At 39.8% G+C, this 18,762-nt stretch overlaps 2 protein-coding genes across 2 annotated transcripts; both read right to left on the bottom strand.

Annotated features, from left to right (window-relative positions):
• Positions 1–198: 198 nt before the first annotated feature.
• Positions 199–13,450, bottom strand: slc35a2 (solute carrier family 35 member 2). The gene is made up of 5 exons (XM_071349029.1): positions 12,926–13,450; positions 10,901–11,083; positions 8,411–8,562; positions 7,437–8,143; positions 199–2,158 (listed from the first exon to the last, which is right to left on the bottom strand). Exons 1-5 carry the CDS (start codon positions 12,999–13,001, stop codon positions 2,131–2,133), a joined length of 1,146 nt encoding a protein of 381 aa, XP_071205130.1. The 5' UTR covers positions 13,002–13,450; the 3' UTR covers positions 199–2,130.
• Positions 13,451–14,284: 834 nt separating this feature from the next.
• Positions 14,285–18,208, bottom strand: pim2 (Pim-2 proto-oncogene, serine/threonine kinase). The gene is made up of 7 exons (XM_071349027.1): positions 17,960–18,208; positions 17,588–17,688; positions 17,392–17,442; positions 16,740–16,960; positions 16,425–16,594; positions 16,133–16,309; positions 14,285–16,008 (listed from the first exon to the last, which is right to left on the bottom strand). Exons 1-7 carry the CDS (start codon positions 18,018–18,020, stop codon positions 15,854–15,856), a joined length of 936 nt encoding a protein of 311 aa, XP_071205128.1. The 5' UTR covers positions 18,021–18,208; the 3' UTR covers positions 14,285–15,853.
• Positions 18,209–18,762: the final 554 nt, after the last annotated feature.

Raw genomic sequence — 18,762 nt, 5'->3', positions numbered from 1 at the left:
AGAAATGGGCGGGAATTATGACTTTGTGGCTGTGGTAACTAGTGACGACCATTTTAGAGGTTTGTAGCCTTCCATAACATGCTAGTGGGCCCTCTTGTCAACTAAAATGGTCTGGTAAGTGAAGAAATATATGGGTGTTTTTTTTTTTACTAATACATTACATATCATTAAAGAAAAAAATAAAAGGCAAAGAAAATATTTTGACATCTAAGCATGTTTATCTGAGAAAGCTTGAACCAACATTGACAATTTTGTAAAATATTTCAGTTTGCATGACATAAAACTAGGACATTTATTTAATTTCATACATAGTTATTAGGCAATAATTACACACACGTCTCCCAAATCATGTTTTTGTCATGCGCATTAACATTAAAAACGCTCGACCCCACCGGTGTGATTATTACCTCTCAGGGTTTAGAGCTTGAGGTAGTCACCTCATACAAGTGCTTGGGAGTGTGGCTAGACGGTACACTGTTATTTTAGCACATATCAAAGCTGCAGGCTAAGCTAAGGTTAAATCTAGACTTGGTTATCTGCATCGTAATCGCACCTCGTTCACCCCAGCTGCCAAATGAACCCTTATTCAGATGACCATCCTACCCATACAGAGACGTAATTTATAGATCGGCAGGTAAGGGTGCTCTCGAGCGGCTAGATGTTCTTGACCATTCAGCCATCAGATTTGCCACCAATGCTCCTTATAGGACACGTCACTGCACTCTATACTACTCTACAAACTGGTCATCTCTGTATACCCGTCGCAAAACCCACTGGTTGATGCTTATTTATAAAACTCTCTTAGGCCTCACTCCCCCTATCTGAGATATCTATTGCAGCCCTCATCCTCCAAATACAACACCCGTTCTGCCAGTCACATTCTATTAAAGGTCTTCAAAGCACCTGGGTCGGTCCTCTTTTCAGTTAGCTGCAGCTAGTGACTGGAACGAGCAGCAAAAAACACTCAAACTGGACAGTTTTATTTCCATCTCTTCATTCAAAGACTCAATCATGGACACTCTTACTGACAGTTGTGGCTGCTTCGCGTAAAGTATTGTTGTCTCTACCTTGCCCTTTAGCTGTTGTCTGTGCCCAATAATGTTTGTACCGTGTTTTGTGCTGCTGCCATGTTGTGTTGCTACCATGTTGTAATATGGTGTTGCTGCCATGCTATGTTGTTGTCTTAGGTCTTTCTTTATGTAGTGTTGTTTTGTCTCTCTTGTCCTGATGTGCGTTTTGTCCTATATTTTTATTTTTAATCCCCGTCCCCGCAGGAGGCCTTTTGCCTTTTGGTCGACCGTCATTGTAAATACGAATTTGTTCTTCACCGACTTACCTAGTTAAATAAAAATAAAAAACATTCAAAGCTGACATATAAAAATATTGTTCAGTAGATGGCGCCAAATGATCATGTACTGTCTTCAACCCAAATAAAAGTCAACACATTTACATATATTTAGCAGATGCTCTTATCCAGAGCAACTAACAGTACAGTAATTAACTAACTCAAGGGCACATCGACAGATTCCCCCCCCCTAATCGGCTACAGATTCGAACCAGCGACTTTCCGGTTACTGGCCCAACCCTCTAAAACACTAGGCTACCTGCTGCCCTCAACACATTTTCAGTTTTGCTTAGCTGGGTGTTGAACAAACACATCAAAAATAAAAGTAAAATATAGGCCGTGATAGATTTACATTAAAGGCTGATATTAGTGTTTCAATGCATCACACACATCATACTACGGTAATAATTAAACACTATTCAACAATCTTATGGGGATTAAATAATACTTGTTATAAATGGGTAGATACGGAGCAGAATTTTTTTTTTTAACAAGAACTCATGTTAATGTTATATAGATAAATAGTAAGGCAACCGTGTAAGGAAATATTTTCTACAAAGGAAGTTTCAACTCCTGATCTGTTACATGTAAACTAAGCATGATTAAAAGATAATGTAATTCTCTTCATACAATACCCATTCGCATCCGAGGCAAACATCTCCAACAGATCTACTAGTATAGGAATTTCAATTAAATTAATAGAAGGCATTTGTAATAATTTTCCTTTCAACATCACTTTGGCATGAGATGCAGGCATGGTATGCCTTCAGACGTGAAGCACTTTCTTAGCATCCTTTTTCCTTTTCAGAGGCCCTAGGAACAGAGAGAAAATGGAACACAAAGCACCAGTCAGATATTGTTTTCAAGAAGAGATCTTTGTTCTGTCCTAAGCAAATACAATAACAACCGTATCAAAAAAAAATGACATGTTATTGTCTCACATGAACTAATGTGAAAATAAACATTCTCCCTGGGGAGAACTTTAGAACCATACATCTCAGAAAATAGGGTAGCGAAAAGCTCAATAAACACTGAATATATATATATATATATATATATATATATACACACACATATGTGACATAACCATGGTAGAACTGAGACACTGGTGTGGGGAATGTTAAGATAGGGCAAGCCAAGGCACAGCTGGTCGATCAAATTATAAACATTGAAATATACAGTACCAGTCAAAAGTTTGGACACACCTACTCATTCCAGGGTTTTTCTTTATACACATGGAATCATGTAGTAACCAAAAAAGTGTTAAACAAATCAAAATATATTTTATATTTGAGATTCTTCAAATTAGCCACCCTTTTTCATTTCAATTAACAGGTGTGCCTTGTTAAGTTAATTTGTGGAATTTCTTTCCTTAATGCGTTTGAGCCATTCAGTTGTGTTGTGACAAGGTAGGGGTGGTATACAGAAGATAGCCTTATTTGGTAAAAGACCAAGTCCATATTATGGCAATAACAGCTCTAATAAGCAAAGAGAAATGACAGTCAATCATTACTTTAAGACATGAAGGTCAGGAAATCAGGAACATTTCAAGAACTTTGAAAATGTCTTCAAGTGCAGTTGCAAAAACCATCAAGCGCTATGATGAAACTGGCTCTCATGAGGACCGCCACAGGAAAGGAAGACATTACCTCTGCTGCAGAGGATAAGTTCATTAGTTACCAGCCTCAGAAATTGCAGCCCAAATAAATACTTCAGAGTTCAAGTAACAGACACATCTCAACATCAACTGTTCAGAGGAGACTGCTGAATCAGGCTTTCATGGTCGAATTGCTGCAAAGAAACCACTACTAAAGGACACCAATAAGAAGAGACTTGCTTGGGCCAAGAAACACAAGCAATGGACATTAGACCGGTGGAAATCTGTCCTTTGGTCTGATGAGTCCAAATTGGAGATTTTTGGTTCCAACCGCCGTGTCTTTGTGAGATGCAGAGTCGGTGAACGGATGATCTCTGCATGTGTAGTTCCTAACGTGGAACATGGAGGAGGTGGTGTGATAGTGCTTTGCTGGTGACTGTGATTTATTTAGAATTCAAGGCACACTTAACCAGCATGGCTACCACAGCATTCTGCAGCGATATGCCATCCCATCTGGTTTGCACTTAGTGGGACTATCATTTGTTTTTCAACAGGACAATGACCCAAAACACACCTCCAGGCTGTGTAAGGGCTATTTTACCAAGAAGGAGAGTGATGGAGTGCTGTATCAGATGACCTGGCCTCCACAATCACCCGACCTCAACCCATTTGAGATGGTTTGGGATGAGTTGGACCACAGAGTGAAGAAAAAGCAGCCAACAAGTGCTCAGCATATGTGGGAACTCCTTCAAGACTGTTGGAAAAGCATTCTACATGAAGCTGGTTGAGTGTGTGCAAAACTGTCAAGGCAAAGGGTGGCTACTTTGAAGAATCTAAAATATTTTAATTTGTTTAACACTTTTGGTTACTACATGATTCCATGTGTTAATTCATAGTTTGTCTTCACTATTGTTCTACAATGTAGAAAATAATAAAAAATAAAGAAAAACCCTTGAATGAGTAGGTGTGTCCAAACTTTTGGCTGGTACTATAAGTCAAACACTCTTAAAGGCAGTGTACTGTATCGCTTCCGACAAAAATGGTTGACTGATGTTTATCCTGATTTCCCCCCCCCCTGATATTCACTTGTCTCTCACTCCCAGTTTAGCATGCAAAAATTGTAGGCAAGCCGATGTTACTGGTTTGACTGGGCTAGTTGTCTTTTAACGTTGATGGACAATAGCATCTCTCGACATCTCTGTCACTACAGGCGATAATTCGTCGTTGGAAAAAGATGCAGGGATACGAACGGCCTTATGACTTAAACGGATGCAACAGTGCACTGGATCACGGTGATGACATTCCTGGTGGTGCTCAGCACCAAGTGTAATATTACAGTGTTAACATTTTGTTAGCTTTACTTATAAAGGGACACAGGATTTTGTACTTACATTACAATTATACTAAACAAAAATATAAACGCAACATGTAAAGTGTTGGTCCCATGTTTCATGAGCTGAAATAAAAGATCCCACAAATTTTCCATATAGACAAAAAGCTTATTTCGCTCAAATTTTGTGCACAAATTTGTTTTTATCCCTCTTAGTGAGTATTTCTCCTTTGCCAAGATAATCCATCCATCTGACAGGTGGGGCATATCAAGAAGCTGATTACACAGCATGAACATTCCCACAGGTGCAGCTTGTGCTGGGGACAATAAAAGGCCACTCTAAAATGCGGTTTTGTCACACAACATAATACAACAGATATCTCAAGTTGAGGGAGCGTGCAATTGGAATGCAGACTGCAGGAATGTCCACCAGAGCTATTGCCAGAGAATTGAATTAATTTCTCTACCGTAAGCCGCCTCCAATGTAATTTTATTGATTTTGGCAGTACGTCCAACCTGCCTCACAACCACGTGTAACCACGCCAGCCCAGGACCTCCACATCCGGCTTCTTCACCTGCGGGATCGTCTGAGACCAGCCAACTGGACAGCTGATGAAACTGAGGAGCATTTCTTTCTGTAATAAAGCCTTTTTTGGGGGGAAAACTAATTCTGATTGGCTGAGCCTGGCTCCCCAGTGGGTGGGCCTATGCCCTCACAGGCCCACCCATGGCTGCGCCCCTGCCCATTCATGTGAAATCCATAGATTAGAGCCTAATTAATTTATTTCAATTGACTTGTTTCCTTATATGAACTGTAACTCAGTAAAAGCATTGAAATTGTTGCATGTTGCGTTTATATTTTTGTTCAGTATACATGAATTAAGACAAAATCCACAGAGGGATGGAAACCAGCTCCCGTTTTATAAAAGTTTTACTAAAAGAAGTATGTACAAAGAGGCATTCGTAAAAAGTGCAAACTAACCATGATAACTATCTTTTTCTTCATACGTTCATTTCATATCACACAGATATAAATGCATCCAACGCTGAACAGTGATGTGGGACAATAAGACACCAAGTGGAGGCCAGTGACTCTGTATCAACATTGAAGGCAATGAACGCAGACAAATTCATCCCATATTGAACAGCTGCTAATAGTCTGAGGAGGAACACAACGATAACCTCATCATACTGAGACCAGATACTATTTCTTAGATAACTTAAATAGGTAACACGTAAGTGTCCAATAATTATTCCAGCATATGGTGGTCAGGTCATTTCTCAGAGGCCAAAAGGCATGTGGATACTGTAGTAAAATGTTGATGACTAAATAAAGTATGCTTTTGTCTGAGTGTACAGAAATAGCTAAGTCATTAACATAGTCTTACATTTCAGATAAATACTTTTCTTGATCTAAACTGTATCAATTAGTTTTTTTCCTGATATTTCACACTGAAAAATGACCACAGACAAATTGTGAGAAATATCACCTGCCTTATGAATTCCAATTGTAAAGCATTTTCAAACTGCCTTTAAGTCTATCAATTCATTTGTTTAATGTCAATGATACTAACCCAGACTTAAGATATAATTCTATATACAGGCCTACTTATTTATGCATTTTAAATTATATGAATTGGCTGTAGGTCAAAAGACTATGAGCAGCTGTATCTGAATTTCTAACCCAATCCAACACCAACAGCCCAAAAGTAAACAAAAACTAAATAAACCAATTCATGACGAAAATGATTTTAGCTGCTTAAAAATACAGTATATTGTCCTTGTCAGCTTGATGATTTTAAAGAAACCATTCTTGCAAAATCTAAGCAAGTATGTTCAATATTCTCTGGTACCATTGGGATTTAACTTCGATTTAAAGAGAAAAGCTCCTTCATTTAATATGATAATAAAGCAGACTTGAGTGTAAAAAAAAAAAACACCCACAACTAATGCTTTACCATTTGATACTTGTCCAGTTTACTCTGTGTTTTTTGCTCAGGGACAAACACTTTCCACTTTGACAAAAAACATTAAAACATTCCATCAACTCCAGTTGATATCTAAAAAATTTTTTTTTTTTAAAAAGACATCTTAGAGAACAGTTTGTGTATAAATATGAGCATATTTCCACAAACCTGTCACAATTATTCGAAGCAAAAAATGAAATTATAAATGTGATATTATTTATACATTTTCAACTTTTGCCAACAAATTATATCATTACTGTACAAATGAAAGAGAAAAGGCACATGACCATTAGCTCAGGTGGTGCCCAAACTAGCCCGGCCCACCCTAAACTAGCCTCCCTTTTAGGCGCCGTTAGGATGGGATTAGTTGGGTCTACTTCAGAAATTAAAGTACACCTGAAGAGCTCAAACGAGAGCAGACAGAAATAAATTAATTCCGGAACACCTCAAACTCCTTTTCAGTTTCTAGGTTTACAGACATTTATAAAGTCGCCATGCCAATTGGAAATCTTTCAACTATATTCCATTATAGTTCAGATGGACAACCATCTCTGCAGTACTCCACTAAATCAGGCCTTTATGGTAGAATGGCCAGACTCTGTCTGAAGAGCTGTATCCAAGTAACTAGGTTTCTTGAAGACCATAACTTAAATTTAAAAAACCACAAAAGTTGCAGCTGTATTTTAAGTCCTCTGACAAGTCATCTGGATATGTAGTAAGGCTTTCTTTTGATTAAAAATACATTGTTTAAGGCAAAGAGGGGTCTGTAGAGAACTAAGTATTGAAAGCAAAGATATTCCCAGAGGCATGATTAACATGAACAGAATATCACAAGTTTTCATACTTCACCCTCTTGTGCTTTCAGAAAGTATTGAAACTTAGCAGACTACTGCACGAAAACGGAGTTAAAATCTCTGGCTACCCATTCCATTATAGGCAGAATAAACTGATGGACAGTCTGAGGAAAAACAACCTTGGGCTATCTACAGAACTAAAATACAGAGATGCCCTACCCCTTCCATTTGTATCAAAAAAATCTATTGATATGAAGTTCCCAAATTAAATATAAGTACCGTAGCAGAAAGATAAAGATGGAAAGCAAAGTTTGTTTTAGTCCAGATGGAAAAATAATGAGATTTGAAAGGAAGAAGAGAAGGACAGACAGGATTGCAGATCGCTCATTTCACCAGGACTGACTTTGGGAGGAAAGCTTCCGTCTCTGAGTCTCCAGCGCCGTCGGCGAGACTGTGGCTGGAAGAGGAGAGGGTAGCAGTAGACGGGGAGGGAGCAGCTGCTTTGGGCAGACTATACATATAGACGGCTCCAATGACCAGACCAGCACCCAGAGTGAAGAGGAGGTCCACGTGGAACCCAAAGAGGTAGACAGAGACTACAGTGGAGACGATGATGGAAAAGGAAGTGGCGAACCCCTTCAGGATGTTGTCTGCGTACTTCACTACCACCGCCACCAGTAAACCCCCAAAAGCCTGGTTAAAGATGACACCCCACACCATGGGTGTGTACCCAAACAGGAAGCCCTTCTCTGCAATGGCAAGGCCATCGTTCCACCACATCCCCAACAGGCCTAGTAGAGTGCCAAATATGCCCAGCTGGATGTTCCTCATCCACACAGAGGCTGAGCTGCCCTTAAGGATTTTCTCAAAGTACACTCCAGCAAAGCCAGAGGAGAGGCAGGACACTATCACTGCCACCAGTCCTTTGGCATAGTTCTGGCTCGGTCCAGTGACTGTAGTCTCCTTCCGTTTTCCTTCCTGCTCCAGTTGTACAATAGCAACCCCAGTGAACAGCAGGAGCAGGGACAGCCACTGAATCCGTGATAGGCTCTTCCGCAGCATCAGCACAGAGAAAAGGGCTGTGGTCAGAATTTTCAGCTGGTAGGTCACCTGGAGAAATAACCACAACATTCATTAAACCAAACAGCATTTACCAACATACATTTAGCATATTGCAGACTAAAATCATTTTTTTTAAATGTAAAAAGGCTTACAGGAGGGTATGGGGAAAAACAAACAAATTGCATTATAGGCTATTGTGGGGTACTCAAGGGGTTTATGCTTGTGGTAAAGTGATTTGCTATGAGATATCATAATCAAGGATGTGACGCTAGAAGAAACACATCATCTCATTACCGGGCAGCCAGAGCAACTAACCTGGAAAGTAGCTGCTGGTAAATTGGATATAGCCACATACTGGAGGTTGTTCTGCAAGGTATAGATGAGGGCTGGGACAGCCAGTTTAAGCGTGTCCTTGTATTGGATGACAATGGAGTTGTAGTGCAATACAATAAACTCCTTTAGGTTTCCTGGGAGAGGGAGAGAGCGAGTTGATTGTAAGGGACAGGTGAAAATGCCGACCAACACATTTACATTTTGCAGGTAGGTCATGTGTATTGACAACACAAATTAGCCAAGTATTGAACTTTAAAAACAATGCCAAAAAAAAATCTGCAGTAAACACAATGTAAATGGAAATATTTAAGATGAATAAAGTTCATATTCAGTTAAGAGTAATTAACACAATGCTTCCAGTGCTATATTCATTTGTGTACTGGTTGATGGTCAGTAGCAGAATTGTTACTGAATGATTGACGTCCGGGCTACTGAAGGTACAAGGACCCAGGACACACTGATTATTATTGTATTGATGACATTATGAACACCGATTCTGTAGCAGCTGGCAAAGTCACTGTCTTTTGTTTTGACTTCGTACAAGATTCTCAGGCTGATGTTTGTAGAACATTGGGTACGGTCTGATTAGAATATTAAGGGCCTGTCTCCAATTCATGTTCTTTGCTTCTGCTCTGGAGGTGTTCTCCCTGAATTCTTGTAAAACATTTCTGTTTGATATTATCAACGACTGCGCTCCTTGGTTCAACACTCCTTGGTTCAACACATTAACCCATTCTACTAAGCTATATGGAATGTTTAATACAGGTCAAACCAAGCATAATTTTGCTATTTGATTTAGAATTTTAAGACCCCTTGAAGTAAAAATAGTTACTCAGTACTTTGTTGAAGCACCTTTGGCAGCGATTACAGCCAACCTGTATTTGGAGAGTTTCATCCATTCTCTGCAGATCCTCTCAATGCACAACTATTTTCCGGTCTCTCCAAAGATGTTCGATCGGGTTCAAGTCGGGGCTCTAGCTGGGTCAGTCAAGGACATTCAGAGACTTGTCCCGAAGGCACTCCTGCATTGTCTTAGCTATGTGCTTAGGGTCATTGTCCTGTTGGAAGGTGAACCTTCGCCCCAGTCTGAGGTCCTGAGTGCTCATGATGCTGCCACCACCATGCTTCATCGTAGGGATCGTGCCAGGTTTCCTCCAGATGTGACACTTGTTATTCAGGCCAAAGAGTTCAATCTTGGTTTCATCAGACCAGAGAATATTGTTTCTCATGATCCGAGTTCTTTAGGTGCCTTTTGGCAAACTCTAAGCGGGCTGTCATGTGCCTTTTAATGAGGAGTGGCTTTCGTCTCACCACTCCACCATAAATAAACACCTGATTGGTGGAGTGCTGCAGAGATGGTTGCGCATCTGGAATGTTCTCCCATCTCCACAGCGAAGTCTTTAGCTCTGTCAGACTGACCATCTGGTTCTTGGTCACCTCCCTAACCTAGGCCCTTCTCCCCCGATTGCTCAGTTTGGCCGGGCGGCCAGCTCTAGGAAGAATCTTGGTGGTTCCAAACTTCTTCCATTTAAGAATGAGGGAGGCCACTGTGTTCTTCGGGACCTTCAATGCTGCAGAAATGTTTTGGTACCCTACCACAAATCTGTGACTCGACACAATCCTGTCTGAGCTCTACGGACAATTCCTTCAACCTCATGGCTTAGTGTACGTCAGAGCAAAATCTATCAACTGTGGGACCTTTCCAAATCATGTCCAATCAATTAAATTTACCACAGGTGGACTCTAATCAAGTTGTAGAAATATGATCAATGGAGGACGATCAATGGAAACAGGATTCACCTTAGCTCAATTTCGAGTCTCATAAAAAAGGGACTTATGTGTAATAAGGTATCTTTTTTATTTTTAATACATTTCCAAAAATGTTTAAAAAATACTTTTTGCTTTGTGATTATAGGGTATTGTGTGTAGATTAATAATTTTTTAATCCATGTTAGAATAAGGCTGTAAAAGAACAAAATGTGGAAAAAGGGAAGGGGTCCGAATACTTTCTGAATGCACTGCACATGTTCGTGAGTCTCACCTTTACCCAGAGGCGTCATATTATTTTTGTAGCCCAAACTGTTCAGATAGAAGTTGGCAGATCAGCTGTACCGACTTCAGATAAGTCTCAAGACGCTTGTGGGGGTCATAGAGCAAAACAGAGAACACCCTTGTGTTCGTGAGAGTCTCATCTGTTCACCATAGTTTGTAGGCCAAACTGTTCAGACAATTTTGTGAGAATACCGATTTGAGATGTCTCATGGTCTGACAAACACCGCTCCAGCTCTGCCAGCAGATGCGGAAGTGCGACAGACGGATGCAGGGGATTGAGATGCATCCAATGCAAAAAAACATATCTAGAACTTAAACTGACAGATTTTTATTGGGGATTTTGTATTATGCTAATTACGTTTCCGTACAGGCGCGGACATTGACCTTAGGGGGTTTCAATATTCAATAATTGAGGCTTACCTTTTCTCTGGAATAAAATGATGAGAAGGCAGGTAAGTACTTTGAGCACCTCTGCCATAACCACTGCAGAGGTGGTGAAGAAACGATCACCGGGCAGCGTACGGACATAGCGAATGCTGAGGATGAGAGAGGCATTCTGGACAACAAGGATGGCCAAACTGATGTATTTCAGCTTTCTGTTCACTGTAGTAAGAAGACAACATCAGATGACATCATTAGACTACTTTGCATGCATAGCTGAAAATCCAAGCCAGTTGAACCAGATGAAAATCTATTCTCACAAGACATAGACAGAGCATAGCTTTGGGACAACTTCGGGAGTCTGTGTATTGGTTGGAACCCCTCTGTCGTCACCCCCCAAAAAAGTTTCCTATCAACAAAACCATATGTATAATTTCTAAGAATTTTACTTATCAGACATAAAGTGAAGTTGTTCCTAGCTATCAAAGAAACATCTGAATCCAACTTTTGTCCACACTGTACCATATTCCTGCTGTGTAAACAGTGGTAGATTTTGTGGTAGGAAGTCTTGCGTGGTCTAATGGCAGCCCGCTGTCTAACTCGGCAGGAATATGGTGCGGTTAAGACAACACTTGCATTGTGACGTTTATTTGATAGCAAGGGATAAGAACGTTGCCAGCCAATATGGCTACGACTGGGTCACGTCCATAGATGCAGAACAAAAAGACTGAACGACTGAGTCCCGTCTCTGGCAACCGAACTGATTGAACAAACGAACAACCGGCTTGGGTTGCAACCCTAGATGTGTAGGGACTATAACTTGTGGAAGGAAGATATTAATCCAAATAACGTTTATGAAAATATGTCAATCATTATTTGAATATGTTGTATAAAAGTGATAATGCCCTCAAAGCCGGTGTTTGGAGGATATATTGGTACGGTTTGCCATCTCAGGCCTAACAACACCCGTGCCAATATATCCTCCAAACACCGGCTTCGAGGGCATTATCACTTAAATACCATGGCTATAATTTAACACATTTGTCGCTAGAAATGTGTTCAACATGCACTGAAGTAGCTAGCTGGCATGTTTAAGCAGATAGCTACAGTTGTTACCTTGGTAACCAAACAAAATTACTTGCTAAACCAAAACATCAGTCCTAGCTTGCTATTATGAAAATTGAATTTAACAATGCCAATAATGTTTTCAATTTCACTTTTACTTTCAACAGCAAACAGAACATATAATAAACTACTGTGCTGATATATACCGTGCATTATTTAAGTAATAAGGCCCGAGGGGGTGTGGTATACAGCCAATATACTACAGCTAAGGGCTGGTCTCTAACGCACAACGCAACTCGGGGGTGCCTGGATACAGCCATTAGCCGTGGTATATTGGCCATATACCACAAACACCCAAAATGGCTTATTGCTATTATAAACTAGTTACCAATGTAATTAAAGCAATAAAAATAAATGCTTTGTCATACCCGTTGGTATAAGATCTGATAAACCACCGCTGTCAGCCAATCAGCATTCAGGGCTCGAACCACACAGTTTACAATTATTAATATCTGCCTACTGTATGATAAAAGACTACTCTTTTCACATTTTCCTTCTAGTTGTCTGACTTGTTTGGTTGGTTCATATTAGTTACATTAAGGCGCAGTTAATTCAAACAGGTGTGAGGAGTTTCTGACCCCACCCTCACCTGGCTGTAAAGACAGAGAAAGAAAAGTTCCACATCACCAAAGTTACAACACACACACAGGCTCAATGCATGAAAGAGGTTATAGCTAACGTTTTGAATGCAACTTTCAGAGTCATATATATATATAAACGCTGAATAACAGGCCATATCCTCTGCCTGGATACTTTATTAATGAACTAGGTAGCTATTTTAAAATAGTTAGATACGAGCCACCGGATACAATGACACTCCTGTAGCTGTATAGTTAGCTAGCTAACGTTAGCTAAATGAGCTAGCATGGCTAGCAAATCAACACAGTGCAGTCAGCTAAACATCCTGCTAACTAGCAGCTGAACAAAATATAGTTTTACCTTCACTCTGTCTAGGAGAAGCCGTCTTCTCCTCTCCGACTCCTGTCCCTTGGCCGTTGTTGTTGCCCCCTGCCATGTTGGCATTGACGTTATGTGAACTGGAATGTGTTGTCACCTAGCCAGCGAGCTAATTCCTTGCCTTTGACTTTCACCTAATGTTAGCTAATTTAGCACTGGTAGCTAGATTGCGTCCAATTGCTGTTGCAGCCCCTTTCACACGTCAACTGACAACGAGTGCTAGGATTCCCAACCCCACTAGCTGAGCCATTCCACGTTACGATTAAAACACTGATGTGTTGTTTTTCGTTTTTACTTCACAATCATTTCCTTGTTCGCTGGCACATTCACAAAACCCCCAGAGCTTCCAGTACAGATGATCCTATTGGTGGTTGGGTTGAGGGACAGCATCTCCGTCGTTCGGTGGTATTGATAGGACCAATGGAATGGTCTAAAATGTGCAAACCCCGTCGACGCAAACATAACGAACTCGCCAATTAACCGCCATTACTGTCCTCATCTTCTGCAGACCATAAACACGACTACCGTATTTCAACATTAGCCTAAAATGATTACGCCAGACTCAAATTATAGGCTACGGCAGCATTGCACTAGAGCTGTGAAAGAAAGTATCAACTAATGGTCCGCCTGTCTTTGATGAGAGAAACCAAGTTTGATATGCTGAATATGGTTGGTTGATCATTGTACAACTTGGACAGACTGGGATCTTAAAATTGATCCTCTAATGGATCCATACCAATTTATACGATCCTCAAGCTTCTTAAATATCCCCAAAGTGTCAACCAACAGTCACATAACTGCCTTTCACACACACAGTACTGGTGCTTGCCCACAGGGTGAGGTACTAAACCATTCTGCCCTGTGGTTGCCTTGCCTTTTACAAAAAAAGATTGCAGTCAGAGTGCAGTTTAACTGCAGTATGATGCCATAGTTTTTTTACTGCTGTAATTTTGCATTGTAACTGCAGTTACAGAGCAGTATAACTGCAGTATGATCCCACAGTTTTATTTAATGCAGTAGTTTTGCAGTTACAGTGCATTATAACTGCAGTACACTGCAGTTATTCTGCAATTACTGTGTCCAAAATACCATAGTCGACTGCCATTACTGCAGTTTCAAAACGGTCATCTTTTTTTTTGTCAGGGACACCCCATTGCCTGTTTATGAGTGCTGTTGTCATTCGTTTTGATATAACAACTCAGTGATGGTTCAAACTTCCAACTGCTATCAAGCCCTTTAAATGGAGGCCTATCCTTCCTATATGTGTTTGACTTATTACAAAGGCACTCTAAATGAGTGAGGTCTAATCTTGTGAAATCATGATTAATGAAAACCAAACAGTAGAGAGAAACACTGACAGCCTTTATGTACACTTAAGAATTTGACAGAATGTGTCTCCTGAAATTCTCATTTAATGTAAAGAGATTTGTGACAACTGGCAGTGTATAAAACAATACATAAGTATTTACAACAAATATGACTATGCTACCTCAGCTCATTGACTATGATTATGTCAATGATAGTTTTAAACAATCAAGTGGAATTATGTTTTTTTTATCCCATTTTCATGACAAGATTTCAATGTAGATTTCTCTTCCATTGGGTAAATTGAGTCATGAATGTTTTTGGAAAGGGAAAATGTTTGTCGTTACAGTCCCATCATTAAGGTAGGATTTAGATTAAGGCATACGATGAAGTCTCATCAAAGTTTAAACAACAACATATATACATACATACAATTGGTCATGTGGGTTCCTCTTGCATCAATAGAACAAAAGTAAATAAATAACACAAAAGTAAATCACCCAGTTTTGAACGCTGTCTATTGTCTAGAACAGTCACTGGTTAAAACACTGAGGCATTTACTTCAGGTAAACCTTCAAACTCCACAGAAAACAAGAACATACGTCCTAGGAAGGAAAATGGAAGCACAGATTTGAACTTCCCTCCAAGATAAAGTACGTGAAAGATCATCCAGTTTATTTTCTGGTTTGGACACATTCTTGGATGATTCATTGCTGTGGTGTTGATAAAACCCTTGGAGGCCTGCCCATCACAAAAAATTACACAGACATTCTAAAGGTCAATCCTGAAGGATAGTATTACATCCTGGATACTATTTGACATTCTAAATGTGTTTAAGTTCCAAAATAATATGCAAATATTATTTTGCAGAGAAAACAGTGTCAATGTCCCATTCCCAAGACTACTCAGCTCCAGCGAATAAGTCCATTGTATGAGGCGTATGAGCCTGACTTGCGTGTCCATAGAGATGTTGCCTTGCCTGTGTCACTACCAAACCATCAGGAAAAAATCCATGGAAAATTTAAGATATCCATAGTGCTCCGGATTACTGTTGTTTTGTAGTCCTCTATTCCTCTTGAAACGAGGTAACTTAAATAACCTGTAAAACCAGGTCTTCACATGGAAAAGTATGTGATCTCAACCAAATCACATTAAATAATAGAATCAAATGGTATCAGAAACTTCGACATGCCTCCAGTATAACTGATGTAAACAGAAAGTCCAACCCTAAAGATAAATAAATAGTAATTGAAATAAATACCCATAAATGATTTCAAAAAATAATGAAGCATACATATCTCTTCCCAATATTCATATTACTATGGAATGTGCCGTTTTGTAACACTTATGAAGATAATTTAGATATAGTTTGCCTTGGCTCAAGATAAGTGTGTGATACATTTCTTTGTACTAAGGTAGTACATTAGTGCAGTATTTTTTGTATAATAATTGTCAAATTAAAATAGTATTGCAACACCACAAAATTATAAATAAATAGCTTTCCATAGGGGGACTTGATAAGTTAAGCACAGTGAATATAAGATAAGAGTGATCTTAATTAAAAGGCATCTGAAGTTTCTTTAGCCACCCAATAGTATCCAGGAATCATAGGCTTGACTGGCTTGGCAAAGAGTTGTGATCCCCATGCAAGTCTCCACTGTCGTTAGATGACTCCATCCAGGGATGGAGTAAAATCTCTTCTAAGCTTGGCCGATCTTCTGGTCTGTAGGCAAGGCACCAACGAACCAAAGACTGGCACTCTGGGGGGGGGGGGAGGATTTTCAGTCATGATGAATTGTATTTAGAAATGAAATCCAGAATTTGTTCTGTCATTGCCCTAGAAATGTTGTCAGATAGTAAGAATAGGCCTATGTAGTAATGTACCTTTTGAAATTCGTTTGGTGAAACTTGGCGTGGCCTGCACAATGTCTCTGTCCCTCTCGAAGGGGATGTCCCCGCAAACCATGTCGAAGAGAAGCACTCCAAGTGACCAGACAGTCAGGGACCGGGCATGGTAGTGTTGATGTTGGATCCACTCAGGAGGACTGTACACTCTGGTGCCTAGTGAGAGAAAGGGATGGTTACATTACTAACAAAAAAAATAAGATGCATCAATACTTCTAAAATAAGTTTAGAAGGGTACATATGGATATCATAAGTAGTGTTTTTCACTCACCCTCAAATTCTGTGTAAGCAGTGTCTTTGAGCAGAGCACCGGAGCCAAAGTCAATGATCTTAACATCTCCTGTCCGAGTGTCGACTAAAATGTTCTCATCCTTCACATCCCTATGCACGATCCCCTGTGCTTGACAGAACCGCAGCGCTTCCACTATCTGGAGCATGAACCTGGAAAAAGAAGCCTTAATTAGAATATCATATAAAATCACATTAATGAGCACCGAAAACCCAGCAGCCTCCCAAACATGGAAACATAGTGGAGATGATCAACCTGTGAGTGAAATAGGTCTACTGACTTGAAACAGTCATATACCTTTGTGCAAGTGGCTCGTCCAGGGCTCCCCGCTCTGTGATGAAGTCAAAGAGGTCCTGACTGGGTTGTGGTCTTTCGAACACGATGAGGAATCCCTGTCCTGGCACCTCAAACCAGTCCAGCATCCTGATCACCCCATGGTGCCAGGGTCCTGCCCCTGCACCACCCCCCAGCTGTAAGAGCAGGGCTATCTCCATGGGTACCAGGTTGGGTCCATCTGGCTGTTGGCAGAGAGAGCGAGAGGGAGGGTTAGTATTATTATGACTAGGTCAGCATCAATATACTTGTTCCGAAAACACATGAGAATAAAAATTGTATTTTTACATATATTGACATTTGTTTTTTGGTCCAGACAGGGGAAGTACTGATACTCAGTTCCTAAAAAATCAAAAATAAATAATATATATATTTGAGGAAAAACCCTACCACGTAATTTCCACAAAATTACAACTACGTCACGGTTATGAAAAAACAAAATGTGGTTTCTCTTCCATTTCCAGCAGAGGGCATGAAATACCAGCTTTTTGTTTCCACACATGACAAGACTGTCAGGTGTACAAGAATGGTAACCACAAAAAAAATACAATTGGCAGAAGCCCCAACAAAACATAAAGGCATATCTTAAATCATATAAAGTTTTTTTTAAACTTACCAATCGCGCCCATTGCTGCACTCTGTCACTTGAAACTTGCTTAATTGCCACCTAAGGATAAATAAACAAGTGTTCATATATCATTTTTTTTTTAAAAGTTGGTCTAAAAACACGTTTTGAATTTTTGTTAATGTCATTGACTATTTTCTCGTCACTTGAAAGAAAAAAATGAAATACAATATTTTGCTGTAAGTACCTGCAGACCATCTGAGATGCGTTGACCAGCAAAGACAGACCCAAATCCACCACTTCCAAGAAGCGCACCGAATTGGTAATGCTTCTCAAAGGACTCTTTACCTGTGGTGTCAAATAACATACATCAAAACATAGTCAAAGTTGTAATGAATTGTAATGTAGGGTAGGCTATGTAAGAAACTGTCTCTGTGTTCACTACATTGTGTCATTACTAGGTATGTGTCTTGCTTGTTGTGAAAGCAAATATTTGCACTGGCTATACCTCCTGTCTTGATCAACCTTGATATTCCAGTCAAACGTGAACCATACATTAATGACACATAATAAGCCATTAAATGAAAAACATATGGCACTGGCACCTCCAAATTCTTACCGCTTTTTCCTTTGACATCCTCCTGATCCAATTGCAGCTCAACACTACGTTTGTCCAACATTTTTATAAATTGAATGTATCCGAAGTAAAAACAGTTGTGTAGATTTAGTTCAAGGTTATGTCCATTTCGAATTTAATCCGTGAAGAATCTTCAGTTTTCAAAATATCCAACACAGAGCAAGTTGCTGTAGACAGATGCGCTTCCCAGAAAGACCAATTTGCACAACAAACTGACACGTCTGGCCAAAGAAAGTTTGTTGCTGTTTTTAAGGTTAAAGCTGTGAACACGCCCACACAAAGCACCAGTCCAATCACCGCGGCATTAGTGATAGTATTTTGAATTGTGGTCCAATCACAATGTAGCACGATTTAACTATATTAATATACCACTACTACTTCCCTCCGAATTAGCTACATTCCAGTAAATGAGCGGTCTTTTGATGAGAAGCACCTTCCTTGTGGTACTTTTTAATTTTAGCGCGCACATCTCTCTTCTTCTTACAGTGCATGATGTGCTTGATTCTGTATCTGCATTCACTGTGCATAGGTGTGTGCTCATGGCATGAACATAATATTTAACATTTTACTGAAGTAAATTGCACATAGCTCTGTCATCATCGACAGTATAGTAATAGATTAATAATAACAAAGTATTGTCTGCCTGTCACTATTGCAGCCACATTTCCTGCAGCTCATATTATGGCTGTTATTGTTTGGAGATAATCCTTGCAGATTAATTTGTGAAAGAAATGCTGCCGGAAGGTTAACGTTAATTTTAGGTGGGAGTAAAAAACAGTGGCCAC

Source organism: Salvelinus alpinus, chromosome 17, assembly GCF_045679555.1.
Source record: "Salvelinus alpinus chromosome 17, SLU_Salpinus.1, whole genome shotgun sequence".
NCBI classification, from domain to species: Eukaryota; Metazoa; Chordata; class Actinopteri; order Salmoniformes; family Salmonidae; genus Salvelinus; species Salvelinus alpinus.
This window is presented reverse-complemented; position numbering and strand designations above follow the sequence as displayed.

What these genes read in the sequence shown, in the direction of transcription:
- slc35a2 (XM_071349029.1), bottom strand. Translation starts at nt 13,001, where the DNA reads ATGGCAGGGGGCAACAACAACGGCCAAGGGACAGGAGTCGGAGAGGAG. An exon ending in TACCAGCAGCTACTTTCCAG is followed by an intron (nt 8,144 to 8,410) that starts GTTAGTTGCTCT and finishes TTATTTCTCCAG; the next exon opens with GTGACCTACCAGCTGAAAAT. An exon ending in ACGGAAGCTTTCCTCCCAAA is followed by an intron (nt 2,159 to 7,436) that starts GTCAGTCCTGGT and finishes CTCTGTTCCTAG; the next exon opens with GGCCTCTGAAAAGGAAAAAG.
- pim2 (XM_071349027.1), bottom strand. Translation starts at nt 18,020, where the DNA reads ATGTTGGACAAACGTAGTGTTGAGCTGCAATTGGATCAGGAGGATGTC. An exon ending in GGATGTCAAAGGAAAAAGCG is followed by an intron (nt 17,689 to 17,959) that starts GTAAGAATTTGG and finishes TTGACACCACAG; the next exon opens with GTAAAGAGTCCTTTGAGAAG. An exon ending in CACCAAACGAATTTCAAAAG is followed by an intron (nt 16,009 to 16,132) that starts GTACATTACTAC and finishes CCCCCCCCCCAG; the next exon opens with AGTGCCAGTCTTTGGTTCGT.